General features: G+C 46.7%; 1 protein-coding gene across 1 annotated transcript in view; it reads right to left on the reverse strand.

The window, feature by feature from the left end:
* HFM1 (helicase for meiosis 1) overlaps nt 1-27,087 on the reverse strand; it is a 3,754,865-nt gene that overhangs the window by 2,749,842 nt on the left and 977,936 nt on the right. The window contains exon 10 of the mRNA XM_085599940.1: nt 24,517-24,678. Within this exon, the coding sequence (XP_085456066.1) occupies nt 24,517-24,678 (162 nt within the window). The remainder of the gene's footprint in view (nt 1-24,516; nt 24,679-27,087) is intronic.

Here is a 27,087-nt window from a genome sequence, read left to right on the forward strand (position 1 = left end):
ACGACCAAGCATAATTCCAGCCCTGCTCTTCACGTTCCAGCTATGCTCTACCAGCTCCTCACGGCCTTCTCCACCGTGAACTGGACTCCTTGTGCTGGACTTTGAGAAGGTAACTTCTTCAGTGGGTCTGACCTTGTTGCTGTCTCCGGCTCACGCTCCATTACGGCCGATCTGACCTTGTGAGTTTTGCCCGTTTTAGCACAACCAAATGACCACAAGAGGCACTTTGTGCTTTTATGCCCCATATTTGCCTTTGAAATTTCATATCTCATGTATTTCTGTTGTTCTGGTCTCAGTTTCTTTTTTAATTTTCTAAATTGGTGTGGGATTTTCCTTGTGTTGTGCTTTCACTTTATTACTGTTTGAGTGATGCAAAAATACTTTGCCAATTTCCTCTAAATTAATCCTGACTGTTTTAGTGCCAAGCCACAAGAGGGTTAGGCACAGGTTAATTTAGTGACTTCAGTGGTTCACTCTGGCAAGGACAGTGGTTATTGCTTGAGAAGAGTTTTCACCCCCCCCCCCACCAAAAACATAGTTTCTTCCACTTCTTACTTACTGTTTTTGGTACTCTGTAAATTTTTACCTTGCTCTGTGCCACAACTACCCACAACTGGATTAAGGTTTTATACACAAAAATGACTGGACCTGATACGTATTTTGTTGGAAATCAGGACCTGTTTGAAGTGTCCCCCCACTTTGTGCCCCCTTTGAGAGCCCTTAATGCTGATTTTCTGACTCTGAAAGTGACCAGGGCCCTGCTCTGGCAGGCCCAGGGCCAGTGCTATGTTTAAAACACCCACTGCTATGTTGAATACACGGTGAAAACACACATATGCATTAGGACCCACTATGTGTTAGGGTACACCTATGATTGGTATGACCTACCCCATAAATCCCTAGTAGATAATAGGGCAAGGGGGATTAAAACTGCCTTTAAGCCCCTAGTATATAAAACGGCATGGTAGCAGTTTAGTGGCCAGTAGCCTTTTTTGCACTTGCATGTGTGCACTGCTGGGAGACTGAGGTCATTTTAAAAGCAGTCCTGTGTTGCAGCACTGCTTTGAAATGTACATTGTGCCCAAACTAAACTTTGGTGGCTAGGGCGCTTAAGAAGTTATAATCTACAAAAAAGCTCGTGAACCAGAGAGAGAGAGAGAGTTCAAACCGCAGCCAGAAGTTTAGTCTGTGGTTTCTGCACCGAAAGATGGCGCTGTGCTGCCATTAAGATTCGATTCGACTCTGCGCCAAATTCCGAGCCTGCCTACCTGCTGGGTGAGTTGCCTGTGGACCCGCCACTGTTCCGCTGCTGCCGCTGGTCTTGGTCCGTCTCCCGCTGTGTGTCTCTTCCGCCGCCGCTACATCTCCACGCGGCCGAGAGCGGGGAGAGACTACAGCCCCCAGGCTCCCTTGCGGCCGGTGACGCCGCCAACGCGACCGGAGGCCACAAAAACATCGCGGCTCCCTCTGGGGAGCGGGAAGCGCCAAATTCCGAGCCTGCCTACCTGCTGGGTGAGTTGCCTGTGGACCCGCCACTGTTCCGCTGCTGCCGCTGGTCTTGGTCCGTCTCCCGCTGTGTGTCTCTTCCGCCGCCGCTACATCTCCACGCGGCCGAGAGCGGGGAGAGACTACAGCCCCCAGGCTCCCTTGCGGCCGGTGACGCCGCCAACGCGACCGGAGGCCACAAAAACATCGCGGCTCCCTCTGGGGAGCGGGAAGCGCCAAATTCCGAGCCTGCCTACCTGCTGGGTGAGTTGCCTGTGGACCCGCCACTGTTCCGCTGCTGCCGCTGGTCTTGGTCCGTCTCCCGCTGTGTGTCTCTTCCGCCGCCGCTACATCTCCACGCGGCCGAGAGCGGGGAGAGACTACAGCCCCCAGGCTCCCTTGCGGCCGGTGACGCCGCCAACGCGACCGGAGGCCACAAAAACATCGCGGCTCCCTCTGGGGAGCGGGAAGCGCCAAATTCCGAGCCTGCCTACCTGCTGGGTGAGTTGCCTGTGGACCCGCCACTGTTCCGCTGCTGCCGCTGGTCTTGGTCCGTCTCCCGCTGTGTGTCTCTTCCGCCGCCGCTACATCTCCACGCGGCCGAGAGCGGGGAGAGACTACAGCCCCCAGGCTCCCTTGCGGCCGGTGACGCCGCCAACGCGACCGGAGGCCACAAAAACATCGCGGCTTCCTCCGCGTCGCGGGACGCGCGCAGGCGACGCCGGGCAGAGGGCGGGCCGTCTGTGGCCGTCAGAGGCAGGAGGAGGCTGGGCTGGGCCACGTCCCTTGTTCCTGCTAGACCTGTGAGTACATATTCCGGTTTCGTACCCACTAAACTATGTCTACCCGTTCTGGTAAACTGTTAAGGAATGAAGGCGTAAGGGGGCCAAATACAGCAAGCCCCATTATTGGATCTATGGACCGCTTCATTACCAGGGTGGCGGCGGTGATTGATAAGGAGATTGCAATGTCTGAGCGGCGTTTATCTGAGGTCTACCTCCCTTCGAGACGTTCATCCCTGGGGGGCGTTGCTCAATCATCACTTATAACTGCAAGTACCCAGTCCCAGGACGATATTGCGCCTAGTGTTTTTGGTACTGCCTTAAACCCACCCCAGTTGGTTGACATTGAACAAAATATAGGAAGGCTAGAAAGTTTGGCTGCTCTTTTTCCAATAGTCACCATGGAGCCAGATGGTCTTGGTAAACAGATTGCATCATCATCTATCAATGTCCCAAGTGAACCCACTACTGTTGTGGATCCTCTATTTTTGTCCACCTCGCTCTTGGGATTATCAGTAGGGGAGATAGATAGGTCCCCCAATAATTCCCAAACAACCATCAATAGACAGGAGAATAGGCCCTTAAGCAAAAAGGTTCGTAAACGTAAAAGGGGCTGCCCAGTTAGACAGGCCGCGCTTTATCAAAATTCAAGAAAGCCTTTTGGAGTGGGTATGAGAACTTCAAGGGCCAAAGCTGTAGTGAATAAACTGGCCATATCCGGGGATGTTGTAAACTCTCCTGAGGAGCCACACTCTGGCCCAAATAGCGCGAAACTTTTAAAGTTTACGGACTTAGCAACGGTAGGAAATATTCTTGAGAAGGTTTATAGACTCTTGAATCCGTTGCTAACTCAAGTCAAAGGCCTTGGGGATAGGATCGACAAACTCGAGCAATCAACCCTTGACGGCTTTCACTCACTTAAAGTAGCAGTTAAACAAACAAGTAGAGTGACCGAAGCTAAGAACCTGGTCGCAACCGGAAACGTGCCTTCATCTCAGGGAGCCTCTAAGCATCCACTATGTTGTGAGAAGGGAGCTTCTAATAGCCCATCTACTACAGCTTCCACATCCATTCCAAGTCCCAAAGCAGGACTTTTGCAAAAGGGTCCTCAAACCCAGATAGTGCCCGATAACAATAAACCTAAGTCTCCCCGACAGAAGCAACCACAGGTAGTGAGTCGTATAATGGAAATTCCTAAAAAACAAGGGGCTTGCACCAACTCTAGCAGGTTAGCCTTAGAGAAATCCCTTAGGTCCGTCCCCCATCCTACCACCAGATCGACCCTTTCACCTGCCCCTAGCAAACAAGTGAGTCAAATTCCCCCAGTAAATCTTCCACCAGACTGTCAACCCTTTGCGGCAGTCATGGTTAATGTGCCTCCTTTAAAAGACGGCCAGTGGGAAAATCATCAATCACTTAAGAATAAGTGTATCCACTGGCTAAAGGCAAATAAGCCAATCCCGCTAGGTGTGGATGGCATTATACTGAGTGTTCGTAGAGTGGACTGGGTTGGACATGGAGAAAAAAAACAGGAGGGGGACTGTATAATTGTAAATTTCCAAGATCCAAGAGTGGTACCATCAATTTGTACCCCTGTTCCTAATATGGGGGTCCCGGGGGTTAAAGTGGTAGACCTTTCCTTCTTTTACCCCAGGCAAATCATTGACTCGACCGGTCGAGGCTTAAGTCCCCCTGTTCTTGATCAGAATAGGAATGGGATTTTAGGGGACTCCAGGGAGAAACATTTGTGTTCAGCGGGAGCCATTTGACTGGAAGTTGGGCAGAGAGTAGATTCAGTGGAAATATTATCACTTAGCAAAAGTAAGCCTGCAAGTGGGATAGGTGACCTTATACCCACCTTGCAAGACCCTTGCTGTCCTCACGTTTTCCCGAGGAGCTCTACAGGTGGGGACATTCCGGTGCCCTGCAGCACTCCGGCTGTGACGGACCTTGTCTTTAAGGTTTTCAGCTGGAATGTCGCGGGGATTGCAGGAAAGCTGCCCCTGGCTGACTTTACTACGCAGGTTGACGAGCACTCTCTGTGCCTCTTTCAAGAGACATGGAGTTGTGTGCCGGTCCACAGGGTGGGTTTTTCCTCCTATTTCTCCTCTGCGCATGTCTCAACTTCAGGGAGGGGGCGCCCAGCCGGTGGCCTCCTTATCTGGGTTGCGGCATCTCTCGATTGCAGAATTATGGATTTCCCCACAGGTTCTCCTGACATTCAAAACATAACTCTAATAGACCGAAGGGGGAGAGTTGTTTTAAACGTTTATAATGTTTATGCCCGGGGAACCGTGGGCGGGAGAAAGTCTCCTATAATATCATTACTCGAGACTTTGTTAAACAACACCCCACATAAGTCTTGTACACTGGTTGCAGGTGATATGAACTGTACGTTCGAGCCTTTGGGTTCGGACGTCTCCCTCGACCAAGAAGAGGAGGACACTAGGTGGGGGATTCCGGCTCTGGAAATCCCACCGATTAAGAGGTGGTCAGAAGTGGCGCTTCAGTTATACTCCCTGAGCCTTGAATTCAATCTAAGGGCTGTTAATGGGAGGACACCCTCGGATAGGCTGGGTGCTCACACGTATAATAGGCCCGGACATACCTCTAGGTTAGATTATCTTTTAGTAGACGTGTGTCTTTGGCCCTATGTAAGGGACATGCAGGTGGTCCCCTCGGTTGAAAGCGACCATAACCTGCTTTCTTTAAGTATGGTTCAGTGGTGGCGTCACTCAAGTAAGGTTCCTATAAACCAAGTAGCAGCACCACCTGAGGTATCGGAAGTCTCCCCTTGTGGCAGGCGAATTAAATGGGCCAAACTGGTTTTATCAGAGGGGAAGGTAGAAGAAATAAAATCTCTCCTAATCCATACAGTACTAAACCTTGGAACATCGTCGGAAGGTGTGGGTAGAGTGAGTGGGCTCTTTGTCTCCCTGACTGATGCCTTGACTAATGTCTTTACCCTTCATCATAATAAATTGGGTAATAAACTCTCTAAAAAACCCCCTGAGGGTTGGTATTCCCAACCATGTAGGGTTCTTAAGGCTAAGTTAGTTGAGGCGATTAAAGCTAAGTCCCGTCTTGAGATACAGGAAGCAAGGAGGGCCTACAATAACTCTCTTAAACTAGCCAGGAGGGAGTGGGAAGATAAATATTGGGATGACCTGCTCCAGGCCAGCAAAAGTAGAGACCCAAGGGCATTTTGGAAACTTATAAGTGCACGGAAAAACCCCGATGCACTTATGAGACCCTGTAACATCTCGCCACAAAGCTGGGTAAAGCACTTTGGGTCTTTATACCTCCCTCCAGAAGGGGATTGTAATGCGGGGATGGCTCTTACGCATATAATTGAACCTCATGCCTACGACCTCTTTACTCCGCTAGAACTTGAGGGGGTTATAGGGTGGGTAGCCCCACGCAAGGCTGCGGGTCCCGATGGCCTCCCGGGAGACCTTATGAGGGCATACCCAGCTGAATGGGCACGGGTCATAGCAGCGCTACTTAATGACATCATGATGGGAGGGGCAGTACCTGAATCCTGGAAAGGGGCGGTGGTGGTCCCAGTTTATAAAAAAGGGTGCAGGGAAGCTCCAGGTAATTACCGACCCATAAGTCTGATCGACTCCACCCAAAAGATAGCAGGTAAAGCTATCCTCGGAAGGATCCTCCATTGGGTGGAGGAGAATAAAATTCTTTCAGACTTTCAGGCAGGTTTTCGGGTCGGAATGGGGACAATTGAGCAGGTGTTTAGGCTGATATTACTGGGGTGGAAGGTGGTGGAACTGGGCAAGGGCAGCCTTTATTTGGCCTTTATAGACCTGAAGACTGCCTTTGACCTAGTCCCCCGAGAGGATCTTTGGAGGGTACTTCTCGAGCTGGGCTTACCCCCTTACATCTTGTCACTTCTTATCAACCTTCACGCCCATACCTTTGCCCAGGTCCGCTGGGGTAAAAACGGTGAACTTACTGAGAAGATTCCAGTCTCCAGGGGCGTAAGGCAGGGCTGCGTTTTGGCTCCAACCCTATTTTCACTTTATGTGAATGGGGTGGTAAAACATCTCCAGCAAGAACCAGCCGACGCCCCCTGTCTCGGTGGAGTCCGGATCCCCACCCTGCTATTTGCGGACGACACGCTCCTGATTTCGAAGACCCCTCAAGGTCTCCAGAAATTACTAACACGATTTCAGGAGTTCTGTGATACAAGAGGATTAACAATAAACGTGGATAAAACAAAATATCTAGTCCTAAATCCTCCTAAGAAACTGGGCCGCCCCCCGACTCTAAACTCGACCCCCCTAGAGAAAGTAGCCGAATTTGACTACCTGGGTATCCGGATTACGGATAGGATGTCCTGGGCTAGTCATATTGATAAAATGGTCCTCAGCCATAGGAGAGTGGGAGGTGCCCTTATGAGGGAGTACAGGGCCTCTCCAAGAAGATCACTCACCCCAGTAGTTGACATTTACAAGACTAAAGTAGTGTCATCAGCCTTGTATGGGGCAGAACTGTGGGGCCATTGCTGTTTGAAAGATCTAGAGACAGCGGAGAGTAAGTTATTGAAATCTCTTATCTCCGTTCCCCTGAGTACTCCATCCGTACCTGTCCGGTTGGACATGGGCTGCAAAAATATTAAAGACCAGGCCCAGCTTCGCCCGCTTTTGTTATGGACAAGAATCTGGAGGGGTGAAGAATTGAAATCTTATGCGGATGCCTTGGGAGAAATTATGAGTCTGGGGGGCTGGGCCAAAATAAAGTGGCTTAGAGATACCAAAAAGCTTTTGGAGAATGTCGGTCTAGGAGGCTGCTGGTCATCACGTTCAGCCCCTACAAAAGAAGTTGTCAAGGCGCATTATTGGAACTGGTGTGCGGAGCGGCTAAATACAACCTCCAACCACTGCAAGTCGACTGTCGCCTTTTTGCAAATTAAAGACACTGTGGCTTTTGAACCCTATCTGGACTTGATAACTCTCCCTTGTGACCGAGCCCTTTATTTCAAATTCAGAGTTGGATGCCTCCCCCTAGGTGCATTGGTATCGAGTTGGTCACCTGTGCTCCGCATTTCTCCCAATTGTGCATGTTGCCCTAGCAAGGTTGAGACTATTGTACACGTTTTATTTGCTTGCCCGGATTATGCAAGGCCCAGGGGTGTCTGGTTGAAACCCCTCTGTCGCAATATGGGCACACGTAGTCACCTTGAGGCCCTGCGCATTTTAACGACGGACACTTCCCCCCTTTTTGTGTGTGGAATTGCGAAATTTTTAAAGTGGTCCTGGGCTCATTCGCTGCAAGAGATTGTCAGTAGCTGTTTAATTCTTTTTTAGATAATTTATTATGGGAAATTTATGCCCTTTTTTATATTCTTATGTACTTCATACTGGCTTCTTGTAACTGTGATTTTTATGTGTCTATTGTATTTTTTATGTGCTTACAAGATATCTTGCATATCGAATAAAAGCTTATGACTGACTGACTATAATCTACAAAATATTTGCATAATGGGTAACACCAAGCTCTCCCCTTGGTGTCCCAGGGATGGAGGGTCAAGTAATTATAAGGAGAGCCCTTATAAAGGAGGTTTTATATGCCCTGGTTATAAAGAAATTGCACATTTTATTTTCCGCATTATAGTAAAGTGCCTCCCAAAATCGACATGGTGCTAAGAGCACCGTGGAGTGAGGATCTATATGAGTTTTGAGTATTAAAAGATGTATTATATGCCCTGATGATGGAGAAACTGTACATTGCAGTTCACCCCATTCTAGATACTTAGCCCCATAGGATAACATTGAAATAGTGAATGAGCACATAACTATCTATTGCCAGGAATTAAATAAAATACCATTAAATGACTTAGGAGAATGGTATTGATAAATCCAACAATTAGCCATTGTTGTATTTATTCTAACGTATTTAGAAAATAAGTTATAAGACTTTGTTTTCTGTAAGCCGAACTTCAGCCTTATTGACCTCTCCCCTGATTGGTCAGAGTTAACAGGATTAGCAAGGCTGCATTGATGAAGTGATAAGTGGCTCACCAGGGGAGAGGCTATCTGTTGGAGAGAGCTCTGCTACACAGGAATGCCAGAGGAGGGGAGGGGCTTTGAAGCATGAAGCTTCAAAGGAGTCATAGGACAGGCAGGGAATGCCAGGTCCATCTACCCCCATCCCCTCTGACCCAGCAACATGGCAGGCTTAAGGAAGGAATCTGCAGATGTTAGGGGTAGAAGAGCTTTGGAAATAAGCCACACTGGAGGTTGGTTTAGTGAGTTCTTGCTCCTCTGCTGAGATTTCGGCCATACTGAATTTTGGAGGATTAGTGCTTTCTGGAAGAATATGTCACACTTTGGAGAAAGTGGTCATGCTCTGGGGTGTTGCCTTGCACCTCATTGTACAAGAGCGCTCTACTACTTGACCCAAGTGCACACTGAATAAACATGTGAGAGGAGCAGTGCGTCTCAGATCTCCTGCTTGAAACTAAGAGAAGAGGAAGGATTGCCAAGCTAGAAACTTGGTTTGTACCACAAGCCCTGCATTCTGACTGACTGCACCTGCTGTACTATCTGTAACTACAACCCTGTGAATGTACCTTGCTTCAAAGGGATTAAAGTGTGGACTCCCTGCAAGGTGCTGGTTAACAGAGCTCACCTGGACCATCACCACCAGCAATCCCCTGCCTGGAGTGCATCCAGAGGATCTTTAAGGGTTTTGTCCAGGTGCATTTTGGGAATTGTGGTCCCGCCCTTTCAAGGAACATTTTGGAGCTTCCAGTCCCTTGGATTGTGTTGTGAACACATTGGATCCTCAAGAGAAACTTCAGGGAGAAGTTCCAGAAGTTTGGAGGCATTTAGAGCAACTTAGGAAAAAAGCTCCATTAGGGGACAACTCAACCGTGACAGCCAAGCTGGCCACCTTCAACCGCGACCTGGCCAGGACTCCAAGTTTGTCCCGCTGAAAACTCCGGAGGTCCGTTTTTCAGAGTTTGACTGGGAGCTTTCTGAAAAGCAAGCAGGCGAACCCTCACCGAATCTGGCCTGGTGAAGACCATCGAGGGACCCCGGTAGAAAAAACTCCAGAAAAGGTTCTAAGTCCGAAGTTAACATTTTGCCCGAGGCCTACCCCAATGGGTTATGGAGCAGGGCTCTATCGTAGTTGGCCTGAAACTTTGACTTTGTCCCAGTCAAGCATGACCAGATATCCCAGATGGCGCTACAGGCTTTTAAGCACTATAAAGTGATAATTCTTTAAAAATTCATATCCCTGGTTCCCTACATTGCATTTTTGTTGTTTTGGAGTCATTTTAAAGATAAAAATATGTCCTATTGTTATGAATTGGTGTTGGATATTTATTGTGTGCTGTGGCTTCATTATTTACTGAATTGGTGTTTTTAAATGCTTTACATATCTGTCTTTGAAGTTAAGCCTGCCTGCTCGCACCCAAGCTACTGATGGTTGAGTAAGGGAATTATTTACAGAGACTTATACTGACCCCTAGACCGTGTTAGTAGCCTTATTGCCAGTGGTACATGCATATTTACCACTACTACAAGTTCACCACACCCTACCATCCACAGGGCAATGGGCTTGTTGAACGGTTTAGCAAGACCCTCAAAGGTATGATCATGAGACTCCCAGACAAACTAAAAAAGAAATGGGATGTCTTACTACCTTGCCTTCTCTTTGCCTACAGAGAGGTTCCTCTGAAGGGAGTGGTCTAAAAACATCTGTTTGGACATCCAGTAAGGGGTTCACCATGTCTGGTTAAAGAAGGATGGGAGCAACCTCTCAAACCTCCTAAACAGGGCACAGTATGTACCGGCCCTATGTTCTGGCATTACTGAGTACATGAAGAAGGCCAGCAAAAACCTTGAGGCAAGCCAAGAACTTTAGAACACTTGGAATGACTTAAAGGCTGTACTGACTGTTTACCAGCCAGGACAGAAAGTGTGGATTTTGGAGCCTGTGGCCCCAGCAGCTCTCTAAGACAAGGGGAGTAGCCCACACACCATTTTTTAAACAAAAGGTGAGGCCACTTACTTAATTGACCTAGGTACTCCAAGAAGTACCCACAGGATACTTCATGTGAACTACCTGAAACCTTTTGTTGACAGGGCTGACATGAGTGTGTCAATGGCTACTGATGAGGGACGGTAGGATGAGAGTGACCCTCTCCCTGATCTCCTCTCACACCACCCTGTTGATGGGTCAGTTGAAGAAGTAGTCTTGTCAGAGAGCCTCACTGATCAACAGCAAGCTGATTGCAGACAAGTTTTCAGTCAGTTTCCTGGTCTTTTTTTTTTTACACCCAATCAGACCACATGGTGTACCCATGAAGTGGACACAGATGACAACCTGCCTGTAAAGAGCAATATTTACAGACAGCCCGAGCATGTCTGAGATTGCATCAGGACAGAGGTCCAAAAGATGCTAGAGTTGATTGTCATTGAGCCTTCAGATAGCCCTTGGGCTAGTCCTGTAGTCCCTGTGCCAAAACCTCAGACCCAAAATGGTAAGAGAGAGATGAGGTTTTGTGTTGACTACCGAGGCCTCAATGCAGTCACTAGGACTGATGCCCATCCATTTCCATGGGCAAATGAATTGATTGATACTTTGGCCTCTGCCAAGTGTATCAGGACATTTGACCTGACTGGAAAATCAGACTCTGAGGATGCCAAGCCAATAACAGCATTTTCAACCCCTGGTGGGCACTATCGATTTATTGTAATGCCTTTTGGCTAGAAGAATGCACCTGACACATTTCAGAGGTTGGTGAACAAAGTTCTCTCAGGTCTTGAAGCCTATAGTGCAGCATAACTAGATGATATTGCTGTCTTTAGTTCCACCAGGGAGGATCACCTGGTCCACCTCAGAAATGTACTTGAGTCCCTGCAAAAGGCAGGCCTCACTATCAAGGCTGGTAAGTGCCAGATAGGGCAGAGCAGGGTTGTGTACTTGTGCCACCTTATAGGTGGAGGCTACGTTCAACCACTGGAGTGCAACATTCAGACCTCCATGGACCGGATTGCTCCCTCTACCCAGACGCAGGTCAGAGCTTTCTTGGGCCTGACTGGGTACTACAGAAGATATGTTAAGGGCTACGGATCCATAGGGACACCCCTTAATTATCTCACGTTCAAGAAAATGCCTAAGAAAGTTCAGTGGACAGTTAACTGTCAGAAGGCATTTGATGCCCTGAAGTAAGCCATCTGCTTTGCACCAATTCTGCAAAGTCCTGACTACTCCAAACCATTTATTGTCCAGACAGATACTTCTGAGATAGGGATAGGTGCAGTGTTGTGGTACAAAAGGGGGTGGTGATGGACGGAGCATCAGAACCAATCAAACACTCACACCCAGTCAACAGATCTGGGTTTGATCCATCACCGTTCTTTAGCTGTCCAGCCCGAACTGCCAAGCCATGCCTTCCCTGGACCGGAAACAAGCTTCCCAGGACCGGTTTCTGGCATTTCAGCCGTCTTCAGCCAGGCTTGCTTGAATCCAGTGGCAAAGTGAGCAAGGGACTCACGTCTGAGCATACCCTGCCAACTTATGGCGAACAAAGTGGTACAAAAGGGGGTGGTGATGGACGGAGCATCAGAACTGATCAAACACTCACACCCAGTCAACAGATCTGGGTTTGATCCATCACCGTTCTTTAGCCCACTCTGCCACCCCAGTTCAGACATGGCCATATGCAAATCAGTCTGACCCTGTGCCTCATGGGAACAGTCCAGCCCGGACTGCCAAGCCATGCCTTCCCTGGACCGGAAACAAGCTTCCTAGTACCGGTTTCTGGCATTTCAGCCGTCTTCAGCCAGGCTTGCTTGAATCCAGTGGCAAAGTGAGCAAGGGACTCACGTCTGAGCATACCCTGCCAAGTTATGGCGAACAAAGTGGTACAAAAGGGGGTGATGATGGACGGAGCATAGGTGCAGTGTTGTCACAACTTAATGCAGAGGACCAGGATCAACCAGTAGCTTTTCCCACCCGGAGGTTGACCACCAGGGAAAAGTGTTGGTCAGCTATTGAGAGGGAGGCCTTTGCTGTGATCTGGGTCCTGAAGAAGTTGAGGTCATACCTGTTTGGCACTCACTTTATTGTCCAGACAAACCATAAGCCCATCTTATGGCTTAAACAGATGAAGGATAAAAACTCCAAACTTTTGAGTACTGGGATGGACCTTTCAGTGGAACATAGACCTGGGAGTAGCCATGCCTGGGCAAGGTTAGTTTCATGTCCTTACATTTGGGTGTGTGGGTAGGAAAGTAGGATCTTCTTTCGTGGTTACCCTCCCCTTTTTGCACGGTGTCAGTGTGTTTTAACCAGGACCCCAACATTTGTGCTCTTTCTCCCAAAATAGCTTTGGTAAATACTTTTGTAACTCCTGAATTGGCTAATGGTGTATCCTTATAAGTCCCCAGTATATGGTACTAAGATACTCAAGGCATAGGTACGTCAGGGGCCTCTCATGGGCTGCACCATGTATGGTGCCACCCATGGGAGCGCACTTAAACTCAGACTACAAGCCTGCCATTGCAGCCTGTGTAAGGTGGTGCTTGCACCTCTCACAACAGATAAATGTTTTCTTACATCTGAGGTCACTACACTTAAAACCTATAAGTTACCCCTATGGTAGGCCCTTCAGTTCTGAGGGCAGGGTGCTCGATTGTAAGTGTGAGGGGGCCCCTGCATGAGCATGACACCCCTACAAACCCCAGAGTTGCTTCTCCAAGCTTTTTAAGTGTGGTCAGCTATTTAGAGACATATAGTGGACATCAGTCATCACAAGATGTCTAACTATATAATGGTTGCACCAAACTGGTAATTTTTCATATCAAGCATGTTGTAATCATACCCCAACACCGATTCCAGGAGGTATGATCCTGAGTACTAGGGCGGTCCTTAGGGGAGTCCCCTGAACTCCCGGTTACAGCCTTTCAGGGTCTGCCAGCAAGCTAGTGCTGCTGCCGACCACAGATTCTGTTCTGTCCTCCTGCTGCTGAGCTGATCTTGGGCAGGGGAAGGTAAACAATAGGTTTCCTGTTGCAGGGAGGTGTGAAAGCCTCAAACACAGGACTTAGTGTATTGGGCAGGGGTGGGGGTGCTTCCCAGCACTACCAGACTGCATTAAAGAACCACAGACACACGTGGAATTGCTTGTTCACAATGATTTTGCCTGTTCGTGAATGCTGTTTGCGTGCTTGGGGGGAGGGGAATATCTCACGGAACACGCATTTTGAGAATGCAAACAAGCAAAAAAATCTTGCGAAGCCGCGGAACGCAGAATCTTGGGCAATTACCCAAATTCCACAAATTCAGCGAGCGGAACGGAATTTACCGCCCAGGCCTAATGGACGCAAGACATTCTAATATGCAGACGACACTCAATTGATCATTTCATTTGGGCAGGACATTGAGAGTGTCAAATAGAAATTGCTCACCTGCATGAAAGAGATTGCCACCTGGATGTCCCTTAACTGCCTCCAACTTAACAGGGGCAAGACAGAAATTATACTGTTTGGCAAAGTTCAGAGTCTCTGGACGGATGATTTGTGGCTGGCAAAACTGGGATCCGCTACTTGCCATACTAGAATCGAAAAAAATGTAGGAATAATTTTAGATGATCAATTATCAATGCAAGACCAGATTACCTCCATATGTGGCACCTGTTTTGGCACCATGCGTCTGCTCAAAAAACTCTTTAGACAGCTACCACTGAGCTCACGCAAAACACTCACCCAAGCGCTAATATTCAGCCGCCTGGACTATGGTAATGCTTTGTTTCTTGCCTCTAATGAATCTCTTTTGTCTAAACTACAAGTCGTCAAAAATACAGCTGCATGTATAGTTACCAACCTGCCTCCAAGAACCTCCTCAGCCCCCATACATAGAGATCTTCACTGGCTTTCCATTCGTAAAAGATCACTATTCAAATTGCTCAACCTGACATACAAATCTATATTAGGGTTAGGCCCACAATACTTCAACAATAATCTTACCTCCTACATCCCAAGCAGAAACTTCCAATCTAGCCACCAGTCTCTTTCATGTCCCCGACTGATTCTTACCACCAAACACGGAGGCCGAGCCTTATCCTATTTGGCTCTGCTCCACCGGAACAAACTTCCTCTTTCCATTCACATATGCCCAAGCTTAGCTAAATTCAAGAAACGCCTGAAAACCTGGTTGTTCTAAACGCTGTCTCTACCTCACCTACCTGCCGTTACAGCACTGAGATGTCTCTTCAGGGGATGAGCTGTGCGCTATATCAAGAATCAAATAACATAACATAAGCTAACTACATCAAGGAAGACTCCTGCTGCTCCTGGTCTCCCTGTTCTACAAGGCTTCATCATCATCTGTGCCTGTGCTTCTTCCAGGTTTCTCTCCAGGCCTGTGGACATTAAGGACACCCAAAGTAATCTCCCTTGGAGTAAAGGAGTCACTTCCCTGCATCTGCAGGCACCACAACGAAGCTGACCGGTCTGCTGCTCCTGATGTCCCACGAACTTTGAAAGGCACAGTAACACAGGTGGTGGTTCTGCAACTCCCTTGAGGCCTGACCTGTCCTCTCAGCAAGTTTAAGACTGGTATCCATCGTCGGAACTGCTGGAACAGAACCCCTATGCATGGCGTCAACTTACTGTTGCCAAGGCTTGTTGGCTCTGTACTCCAGAAATCTTCAGGCTACTAGAAGCTAAAGCCTCTAGCATCTCTTCCTGCCAAGATCTTTGTCCTCATCAAATTCTCTGCACAGTGGGCCTGCATCTTTGGTGAGCTGCTTATGGTTCCTCTTGCGACTTCGGCCTGTAGGTCCACTTGAGGGTCTTTTTGGCTTCAGTGGGCTCCCCTGCTTGCTCGGGGCCTGCTCTGACTCTCCTGCAACTGGTGAATTCCTTGGACCTTGCTAGTCCCAACATTTCACCTTTGTCGTTTACCACGTCTGTTGCTGCTGCCGAAGCTTGTTGGTACTCCCACCGGTTCTTGACTTCCGAAGTGGACAGCTCATGAATGACTCCTGGTCTTCCACTGTGTCGCCTGGTCATCACAGCTGCAGCGACAAGGTCACAGTCATCACTCCTGCATCTTCCATCATCGGTGGTCATTGTTCTTCTGTGCCTCCTTGTCACCTTCGAGTGGCCTAGACTCTGTCCCCTCTGCTTGCAGATTCTTCTTGTCAAGGATCCACCCTTGGATTCCACTGGACTCTTCCACCTTCTTCGCCAAAGTCCTCTATTGTGGTCTATGGCGGTTTCTGATGTCACTTCACACCTATGCACCCAGCTTCCCTGGTGTAGGAATACAGGTTCCTGGGGTATTCACAGGTGGGGTGACTCTCCAGCGTTCTGTCTTCCACTGGGTTTCTATAGGGTGTACTGGGAAGGGACCTTCTTCTTTATTGTATTGAGTACGCGGCTATGTTTCCACTCTGAACACAGCCTCCGTGGGATTCCTTGGTACTTACCTCAGGTGGTTCCTCATGTCCCCAGAGTCTCTTGGTCTAAATCCCAACTTTGGTTGCAGTTTGCATTCCACTTCTTTAGCATATGGTTTGGTCTCCCCCTGTAGAACACTGTGTATTGTGCTTACTTGCACTCCTTCTGGACTAGGCCTGAAGACTGATCTCCACAGCTACTACTTACAGAGCATTCTATGGTTGTATAAGACAACTAAAATCACCATAAGGGTTGTCTGTATTAGTGCAGGGTGTCTCACTTAAATAAGTGTGCACTATATACTAAGGCACCCTTCTACAGTGCCGACCAATGGCCAGTTCACTAATACCGCACTCCCAGGGTCTTCGTCACATTTCAGCAAAGAAGGGACTTAACGCAGAGCATGCACATCTTCAAAGAAAAGGAAGCCATTGTCTCAGTGGCCTGGCATCAGGAACTGATCACGTTCTCGGACACTCCAATTGCCATCTTCCAGGATGTGTTGACATCCACCCTCGTATGCCACAGGGAAATTGCTCAGATTACCACCTACCTTAGGGGAGAAAAGACCCCTATAAATGGGGGTTCACATTCTGTCTGCTCTTCACTCTTAAGGGCATGCAAAATAACTTCCGAGTGGTGCCCAAACCATTAATGATTCCGGGCCACTCAATGCAAGTGGAAGAATACCCATATGAGCCGCCCCTTGAAGACGCAGATAGAGAAGCTTGGCACACTCCTTCTACAAAGCAAACACAAGGAGATGAGGGACGGAGCGCTGAAACATTTCAGACACTCACCCCCAGTCACAGATCTGGGTTGTATCCACCATCGTTCTTTAGCTCATTTTGCCACCCCAGTTCAGACACAGCTATATGCAAATCAGTCTTGACCCTGTGCCTCATGGGAACAGTCCAGCCCAAACTGCCAAGCCATGTCTTCCCTGGACCGGAAACAAGCATCCTGGGACCAGTTTCGGGCTAACAGCCCTCATCAGCCAGGCTGTTCTTCAGCCGCTAAGACCTCCTCTTGCTCGAAGTCTTCACCAAAGAGATCTGGTGTGTCTTCTAACTGCTGTGTAAGTCCGTATGTGGATATTTTGCATGGCACAGGGGGCAGAATTTGAACTGAGTCTGTTTCATTGACAAAGAGCCCGGGCTGACGCGGATAGGCCGGAAATGCCGCCCGCGAATTTTTCGATTGAAATTGGAGATTTCTGATGACCGAGTCGAACCGCTGAGAAAAGGAAATGCGTTTGACTTTTTAAGTGCCCCTATCACCAAAGTCGAGTTTGGGCATAATTTACATTTAATGGCAGTGCTGAAACACAGGGATGCTTTTAAAATGACCTCAGGCTCTCAGCAGTGAACACATGCAACTGCAACAAAGGTTGCTGACTTCTAAACTGCTGTGCCCTATTATATACCAGGTACTTAAAGGTATTTTTACATCTCCTGCCCTATTGTCTACTAGGAACATATAGGGAAGGTCATGCCAATCATAGGTGTACCATAACACATAGTGTACCCTAAATCAAGTGTGTGTTTTCACTGGGGATTTTCAACATAGTAATGGCCCCAGGCCTGCCCAGAGCAGAGCCCAGGGTACTCTCAGAATCCCAAAACCAGCATCCAGGGGTCTCAAATGGGGCAAAAGTGGGGGAACACTGCAAACAGGTCCTGATTTACAACATATTGCATATCCAATTCCAATACCTTCACTTTGTTCAATTGCAATGCAAACATCTGCAACCAATTCAAACAAGTGAATGAGTTACTTACCTGTAACTACTGTTCTACAGTATTGGTATCTTTAATAGATTCACGTGCTTGAATCATCCCCATTATCAGAGTGGAAGTGCCACAGTATTATAATAACAGCAGTAACAATTATAATCACATGTTACAACGCAAGAACAAGTCACTGCCATAGCTTATCTACATTCTTTTGTAAAAAAGAACCAAACTTAAGCAATAACCAATCATGCAACAGCACCCTGTAGAACATTCCCAAGAGAGGCTAAGTTCCTCAGATTTTCAAGCACAAGTATGAAATTATATGCCTGAGGAAATAAGGAAAGCCTCTCGGGGGAGGAGGAGGGGTGGCATGTGAATGTATGAAAGATACCAATACAGGAGGACCGTAGTTACAGGTGAGTAACTTATTTTTTTCTCCAATATTGCATCTTTCATAGCTTCACATGCTTGAATCAAAGTAGATAGCATTTGTATAGATGAACATTTAAAAAATATATATAAATACCCTTAGCGGATGATGGCTGACTATATACATTTATATATATCATGTGATCAAGGCTCGTGTGGAGCCGAAACGCGTTATGGCGATTGTGCACTGAATAAATATTGAAGCACAAATTACCGTGGTCCGTTTCCGTTGTGTGGAGAATCCAGTGGTGAGACTGAAGTCAAGGAAACATATATCACGCCATTACGCGTTTCAGCCCAGGTGGGGCTGAAACGCATAATGGCGGCGATGCAGGGCAACTAAATAAAACTTGACTGCACAAGGAACATTGGGTCCGCGTTTGTCTGTCCAAGTGTGAGTGGATGCTTCTAGACGAAATCAGCGATATATATATATATATATATATATATATATATATATACACACATACATGTCCATAACATATTTTCATTATTAGCAAACAAGCAGTATTACATGTAAAGACAAGAAACATTGCATATATAATTATATAAAGGAAACAACATATAAAATGAAAAGAAAAACACCTCTAAGAGTAGATGCTTACCTTATTGGAACAGGTTACCTAAGACCGCCTGTCCTACAACTGCGTCTCTGCAAGTTGCTAGATCCAAGCAATAATGGCGCGTAAAAGCATGTGTACTCTTCCATGTTGCGGTATGGAAAATCTTGCCTAACGGGATACCAGCAAACAGGGCAGCAGAAGAGGATACTGCCCTTGTGGAATGTGCTTTAGCCTTGATCGTTGAATAGTTGTTGCAATCCATCGTGCAATAGTTGTCTTCTTGACTGAAGCATCCAGTTTTTGAGGCCCATATGAGACCAACAACTGATCCTTTTTCTGGATTTGTTTAGTTTGTTGCAAATAAAACTTAAGACATCTTTTGACATCAAGGGAATGGTGAGGATGGATTTGAAAAATAAATTGTGCGGACAACAGGTTCATTAAGGTGAAACTAGGTTGGAGTTTTCTGAATAAATTTAGGATTAATTTTGAGTAAAATGTAGTCGTCAGTGAATCGTAGGTGAGGTTCTTTTATAGTGAAAGATTGAATTTCATTCACTCTCCTCGCTGAGGAAAGAGCCAGAAGTAATGCCACTTTCCAAGTAAGAAATCTGAGCTCTATATTGTGAATAGGCTCAAACGGTGGTTTCATCAGTTGCGAAAGGACTATGTTGAGATGCCATTCTGGCAGAGGAGGCCGAATGGGAGGAAAAGTCCTGAACAATCCTTCCATGAACTGTTTGATGATACAAGAAGAACATAGGGATGAAGAATTGGAAGAACATCTGCATCCAGAAATGGCAGCGAGGTGAACCCTAACAGATGTATACATCAGTCCTGATTTGACCAGAGAAAGGTAATGAGGCAAAATTTGTTCTGGCAATAAGATAAGAGGGTGAATTTTGTTTTGAAGGCAGAAAGAACAAAAACGCTTCTATTTCAGTCTATATGTTTCCTTGGTGGAATCAGCTCTGGCTCTAGACAAAACATCCCTGCAATCCTGAGGGATGTCTAAATCCTTGAATACATAGAATTCAGGCGCCATGCGTGCAACTGAAAAGAGGCAGGATGCAGATACAGGATTTGTCCCTTGTTCATGGTCAATAGGGTTGTGGTCACTGGAAGACGATAAGGCTTGGACTCCGAGAGCAGAAGGAGCTCCGTGAACCAGTGTTGGCGGAGCCAACATGGAGCAATGAGGATCAGCCGGCATGGCTATCTCCTCATCTACATGAGAATCCTGGATATGAGAGGGCATGGTGGAAAAAGCGTAAGAAAAGATTCCTGACCATCTTATTGAAAACGCATTTCCCCATGACCCTTTCTGAGGTTCCCAGCTGGCGAAGACCCAGCATTTTCCCCGGAGAGGCAAAGAATATGGAGTCGAGAATCAGCTGATCTAATTCCCACTCATGACATGTCTGACCGGTTCTGCTGGATTGTTCTTGATGCCCAGAAGATGTTCCACTTTAATTGAGATGTGGTGTAGTAATGTCCATTTTCAGATTTTTTTGAGCTTCTAAGGACAAATTCATCTGAGACTTTGTCCCCCCTTGCTTGTTTAGGTAGTGAATGCAGGTGGTGTTGTCTGTTCGAATGAGAACAGAGGAAGCTTGTATCCTTGAAAGAAACGACTGAAGAGCTACGAAAATTTCCCTCAATTCCAGGAAGTTGATGTGCATCTTGGAGAGACACACACTCCATTTGCCGCTCACTTGGATGTCCTTAAGGGGAGCACCAGAACCTTGTAGTGATTCATCCGTGGTGAGAATGGAATTTGGAAGTGGAGAGAGGAATGTCAGACTCACAGAGAGATTGTTGGGGAACTGTCACAAAGGAATTGCTTTTTTCATGACCAGACTGATTTGAATAATGCCGTCGAATGGTCCGGTCACATCAAGCAATTGCTTGTCCAACTATTCTTGGAGAGGTCTCATTTTGAGACGTGCGTAAGGCACCATGAGACTGAAGACATCATGCTGAGAAAGGGTTTGAGGAGGCGAACAGACGCAAACTCTTTTCTGGATAGTTTGTGAGCCAGCGACCTCATGGTGTTTTTTTTGTCTTTCTTCAGACAAAAATGCTTTGTTTTGGAGGGTGTCCAAAGTTGCTCCGAGAAATGTTATCAGCTGAGAGGGCGAGAGAATGGATTTCTGGTAATTGACTGAAAGCCCCAGGGAGTGAAATAGCTGTAGGCCGATAGATATGGCTTCTGAGGTCTGGTGAAGAGATGAAGCTTCCACTAAGCAGTCATCGAGATACGGTAAGATCTGCAGACCTCGTAATCTCAGATGTGCTGCCACGGGAGCAAAATATATGGTGAAAACTCAAAGAGCTGTGCGGAGACCGAATGGAATTACTTTGAACTGGTAGTGAGCACCTGCCAGAGCGAAGGGGAGAAACCTTTGGTGTTTGGGATTGATAGGAAGATGAAAATATGCATCCTGAAGAGTTACGATGTGCAAGGATTTTTTCTGTATGTATTTGTTGAGCCTTCTGAGGTCCAGAATGAGACACCATTCTCCTGACTTTTTCTTCACAATAAAAAAGTGAAAGTAGAAACCCATTCCCCTTTGAGAGTGTGAAAAGCTCTCCATGGCTCCTTTTTGCAGCATGATGAATGCCTCCTTCCTAAGCAAATGAAGATGGGATGGTAGAGATTTTGGAGGGGGATGAGGAGGTGGAACTGTGGCAAACTCCAGGGTATGGCCATACCTTATTATATCCAGGACCCATTTCTCTGTGGTAATTCTTTGCCATTTATCGTAATCATGAGAGATGAGTGCTCATTTGAACAGTAGGGTAGAGAGAACTGTAACAGGTGCTATGGGTTTGTCACTGTTTTCTAGCAGCCTCTCTGGATTGTACGACCTACTTACGTCTAGGTTGTCTTTAATATGCAGCTTGTAGTGGTGCACAATGAACCTAGTGCTGCTGGTTGTAGAGGCGATAGGACTGGTAAGACTGAGGCTGGTATCCTTGGTAGCCTCCACGAAAGGTATATGTACCTTATCCACAAGCTCCACGAAAGGGAATCTTTCTATACTTGAGTGTTCCCAAGGATCTAGCAGTCTCTGTGTCCACCTTAATGGCCTGCAATGCATCATCTATATGCTTTCCAAAAAGCGCATCGCCATTGAAAGGCATGTCCAGGATTTTGTTTTGTACTGCAGGGCGGAATGTAGTCGCTTTCAGCCCACCCTGATATCTAAGGACGGCTGCACCAGCAAATTGACGAAAAGCAAAGGAAGCTAAATCCATAGATGCATCGACGATCTCGGAAGCAGATCTTGTGCTCTGTAACAATATCTTCCTTACCTGTCAGACCACATTTAGCGGTCATATCGTACCAATATCGCTAGAGCATTGGCCCACAAAAAGTAGTGCTTGAAGGGGTAGTAAACCTTATGCCGATGTGATACGGTGGTGTGGTGACAGGTGCCGAAGGATTTTTTTAAGCTTTGCTACACGCCTTGAGTCACCACTGAGTCTGGCTTTGGTTGTCCTATCAGACAAGCCGGCGTGTCATCAGGGGCTTTGTATTTTTTGTCTATCCTAGGCAGGACTGCAATAACTGTCGCAGGTGTTTTCATTACTTTTACCCCTTCTTCCCAAATATGATCAACTATAGGGATTGCCCTTACAATCTTTCGTTATTGATCAATAAAATCATAAAGAAATCAGTCAGACTGCTGGACTGTCATTGGCAGTTAAAACCAAGTGGCAGCCCTTTCACTTAATGCATGGAAACCGCCTATGTCTTCCGGCGGAGAATTTGCTGATTGAGGAGTTGAAGAAGCAGGTGTGGAAATTATATATTCTTCCTATTGCCAGCTGGTCTAGTGCTTTAAATTTCTCCTTCCTCAACGCCATCACCAGAGGAAACATCCTGTTGTGGAGGCACAGTAATGTCAGTTCTCTGCGTCATTCTAGGGGGGAGGCATGAGCGGAGGAGATGGCGGTGGACGTGGTAGGTTCACCTGCAGGTGAAGGGAAATGAGTGCGATAATCTTGCAACATTGCTTGCAGATCCTGAACCAATGTTACAGGAAGATGAACCATGGGCTCATGAGTAGGAATAAAATACTGTAAGGTTTTGGCAGAACCATGCTGGTGATGAAGCTCCTGTAGATATTAGTCCTCATATTCATCATCATCTTCTTGATACTTTACGTGAAGTTGTGAAAGACTATGTGCGGGGCCAAACAGACCATCATCATCAGACTCTTTTAAGAAAGTTGCAGGAGATAAAGGTGAAACCAATGAAAGATTCTGAAGAAAACGCTAGTACGACGAAGATTGATAAAGAGGAGTAAACTGCATTGAAGGTCTTTTTAGACTGGGTGAAGTTGACATTGTCATCGGCTTCACTGATGGCAGCTGTCATTGTGCCGTCGACGATGACATGATAGGAACCGATGACGAGGTCGTCTCCGTCAGTGCCGTCGATGCAATTACTGTTGTTGCCGTTGTGGTCGCAGTCGATGAGGAATTGGACGTAAACGGTGCAAGTGTCATCAACGAAGATGTTGTTATTGATGGTGTAGGGATCGTCGACGAGGAGCTCGTCAGAGGGGATGGTACCTTCGCTGAAAGTAAAGGCATAGTCGGTGGAGCTGCCATCGATTGCGCAAAATCTGCAATTTTAGCGACTGTGGTTTTATTTTACGAGAGCGTAGACAATGATGAAGGAGAAATACGCCCCAATGGTGATTTTTGCGTTGATGGTGATCTCGAAGACTGTGCTGTCGACGATGAGGGATTCTTAGTGATCTGAATCTTCACTATAGAATGTTCTGTAGAGGTTTTTAAATGTTTTGAGGCCAATGAAGTAGAAATATGGGATTTCTCCTCAATAGGAAATAAACGCTTTCCTTTTTGTGAGGAGGTAGCAGAGTCATAGCGACACTTCTTGGATGCTTTTTTATGGCCTTCAGACTATTCCTGTGACCTCTCCCTCCTTTTATGTTTTTCCAGGGAAGTGTGAGAGGAATTACTATCCTCATCCTCAGAGACAACATCAGATTTATTTTTTAGTCTCTGTAACCAAAACAGCAACCTACCTTCTCTGTCTTTTAGGGTTTTGTTTGACATCACGTAGCATTACTTCTGGCGCCAATACAAAAGCAGCACAACCTATCGTTAGGAAAGATCTATGGAATAACTGTTTGCAGGACCAGTCTAGCCCCTGTCAGGCTATTCAAGAGGTGAGGAATCTGCAAGTAGAAGTATCCATCAGAAATTTACATTTTTTATAATCTTTACCCTTATAAAAATAGCACAAAGGCATTTATTGGTAAAGCTGGAATTAAATATGCCCCCAATATGCTATTAAAATCTCCCACATTGCCAGTTTATATGGAGCTAAATATGAGCTAATCTAACGAGATTATTTAAAAACAACTCAGTGCAAATTCCAGGCAACCTGGAAAGCAGTTCAGGGGTATAATAGTTCGAGAAACATATAATTAAGATATAAGCAATACTTCTATATCAGACCCAACAAGGCCATCTTCTGTACCAGTATCACAGAGGCCATCACTAAGGGGTATAAGGACAGTGTTGGGACCTCAGTAGTAAGAAGGTAGACCCAAGCAAAAAGCAGATGGTTTTCCATCTGCTTTGTGCTCCCTGAGCAAGCAGACACTTAAATAATTCTTATCCTCAGATTTAAAGTATCCTCTGATGTCAACTGAAGAAACATTTAATGAACATGTCTTTATTTATCAAAGTGTTTTTCAGTGAACACCAGAAGTAACACTAATTATACTGAGTCTTAGTGCAAAGATACCAAAGTGTTATGTCACTGGCTGTGTAATATTGTACCAAAGAGTGTTGTCATTGACTAAATATTTGAAAACAATGAAATAAGTAAACTATTTATGGAATAGCAATGTTTTTGAAGATCGGATTTTACAGTATCTAACAAAATGGAGTAGGGGCATGTTACCAATTACTCCATAAACAGATTTTAAATCTGATCTAATCCAACATTTTCAAAGCCTGTCTTGTATGGTATTCAAATAGTACATTAGTAATATTAACATGTCAAACAAAATAGAAATATTTAAGAATTCCAATTTACATCCTCTGCATTTGGAATAGTTGCAGAAACAGCCACAAATCGCATTGGCATAATTTCTTCAGAATTCCCTGACATCTTTGAAATGGATGACTGAATGGTTTTCATACGACTGACAACAACTTCAAGGGTTGCACCCCGGCTTTCTTCTTTTACAACATGAACCTATAAAAGGCATGGTATGGTATTACGTTATTGTTTAGATTTAGAAAATCAATTATAATATACCAACCAAAAACAAGTTCAAGATAAAAGGACATTATTTATTTAATAGCATGGTAAATGATATTGCTATATCCACATTATAATGCTACATAGTTAGCAGAAAACATATTCTAATAACTTTCATGGAAATCTCTTCAATCAACACATTAGCTAAGTCTCATCTTACACCTATATTTAAAAAATACCAAAATGACTGACAAGTTGGAGACTGGTTGCCTGCTAAGATGGCCACCTTCACATAGACATCCACATCACAACTTGGATAAAGATCAATATCTGCCATTTAAATCTGAGCGGAACGGATATCTATAGCGAGAACTGGGAGTGGGAACACTGAGGATTCGACTAACACCAACAGAAAATGGAAACTCTATGGGTTGATAAAACTGAAAGGAGCAACCTTGATTGCCCCACCACCATCTCTGTGATTGAAGGCACTGTCACGTTGTCAGGATAGGCCCTGTAAGAAACCCCACCATTTAAATAGGCATGTTTCTTAAGTTGCATTCTCTTTATACATGATGACTTTTGACATACATTGGCATGTGTGACAATGCAGAATAACATTTTCCGAATCGGCATTGCTTACATTTCTACTTTGTAGGCACACTATCATGATACCTTGAATATTCAGTACAAGGGATAAAATTCACAGTGCAAATGTCGATATTGTTATTGACCGGTAGGTGACAACTCTATCCAACTAGAATAAACAATTGCTGCTGAACAGGGGTTACGAAAGGGCCACATGGGTGCTGTTTATTATATAAATAGAACACCTTCCCTGTTTAGGGAGAGGAGCACTCAACTGACACTGCGAGGTCACTGAATGCTGAAATTCCAGCTCAGCTGATTCCTGTTTACCGACACGAGGGAGGTCTAGCTCTACACCAAGACGGACAGCCTGATCACACTTTCCCGCAGGTAATGGGGAATTAGTCTACCTGGCAGAGATTTGGCAGATCACTCACCCTAGGCAAAACTAGCAGGACCTCTGACCTACTGGTCAAAGACCCAGCTCTCCGCCCGTGCAGCTCCTCTGACTGGGCTTTCGCCGCTGCTGCCATTTTGGGATCTCTGCCAGGGAGGGGTTTGAGTCTGCTGTCTTTTGCCTCCCTGTGTCGTTGTCGTTTTTCTATTTGCCTTAATTCTTTTTTAGCTTAATTCTTTGCCCTTACGCTTTTTAGCTTATTTTGACCCCAGATCCTCCTCTGCCTCCGTTCCTGTTACTGCCCTCCCTGTCCGTTTTTCGCCGCTGCTGCCCCTGCAGCCCCTCCCCCTTCCGGTTTCCCACACCAGCCTGCTAGCTGCACTTCCCTTCCCCCTTACTCTATTTAATGGCAGCCGCTGCGCCAAGGGCAAGACTGTGTGCACCTGTCCACGACCCGACCGCGACCAGCGCCAGGGCCCCTCGTTCTCCGACCACCCGCCGCTACTACCCAGCTGCCTTCCTCACAATCAACCCCAATAGGAAAACAATTGTCAGCTGTTGACACCGAATGCCACCCACGGCCAGTTCTCCTGCTGCCACTGCCGCCGAACCTTCACCACCCTCCGCACCACCATGGCCCCCATGCCGGACACCAACACCCCAAAAACCCTGAAGTGCATCCTCCTCAACATGCGCTCTTTCACAGACATGCAGTAGAAATCTGGGACCTCCTTGACACCCTCTTGCCAGACGTCGCCTTCTTTACGGAAACCTGAACCAACTCCTCCTCCGCCCCTGACATCGTCATTGCCATTCCCGACGGCTACAGGATCCTGAGGAAGATCGCCCGACCGCCTAGGAGGAGGACTTGCCATCGCACACAAGGGCTCCCTTTGACTCTCCAGCACCTCCACAAGCAACTCCTCCACCACCACCGAACACCTCAACTTCCGGATACAGACCGGCCCCAGAAACACACTGCGTGGCACCTTGGCCTACAGACTCATCGGAGACCTGAATTTCCACCTCGATAACCTGAGCGACCCCAACTCCACCGCCCTCCTGGACAACCTCACCAACATCAGACTCAAACAGCTCATCACCACTCCTACCCACAAGGCAGGACACACCCTCAACCCCATCTTCGCAGGTGGGAACAACATCCGCTTAAGCCGCACCACGCAGTCCCTCTGGACGGTCCACCACTTCTCTTTCAGCACCGTCCCCACTCTCAAACCCACTCCTCGCCCCAGTGAAGGAATTGGAGCAAGATCACAGAGGAGCACCTCAAATTCACCCTCATCCATGGACCCCCACCTTTACCGACGCCAACTCGGCTGCCAAGGAACTACACCGCTGGATCGCCAACTGCGCAGACTTGCTTGCACCCCTCTGCAACACCGACAGACAATGCCCCC

This window comes from Triturus cristatus, chromosome 4_2 (assembly GCF_964204655.1).
Source record: "Triturus cristatus chromosome 4_2, aTriCri1.1, whole genome shotgun sequence".
Taxonomy (NCBI): Eukaryota; Metazoa; Chordata; class Amphibia; order Caudata; family Salamandridae; genus Triturus; species Triturus cristatus.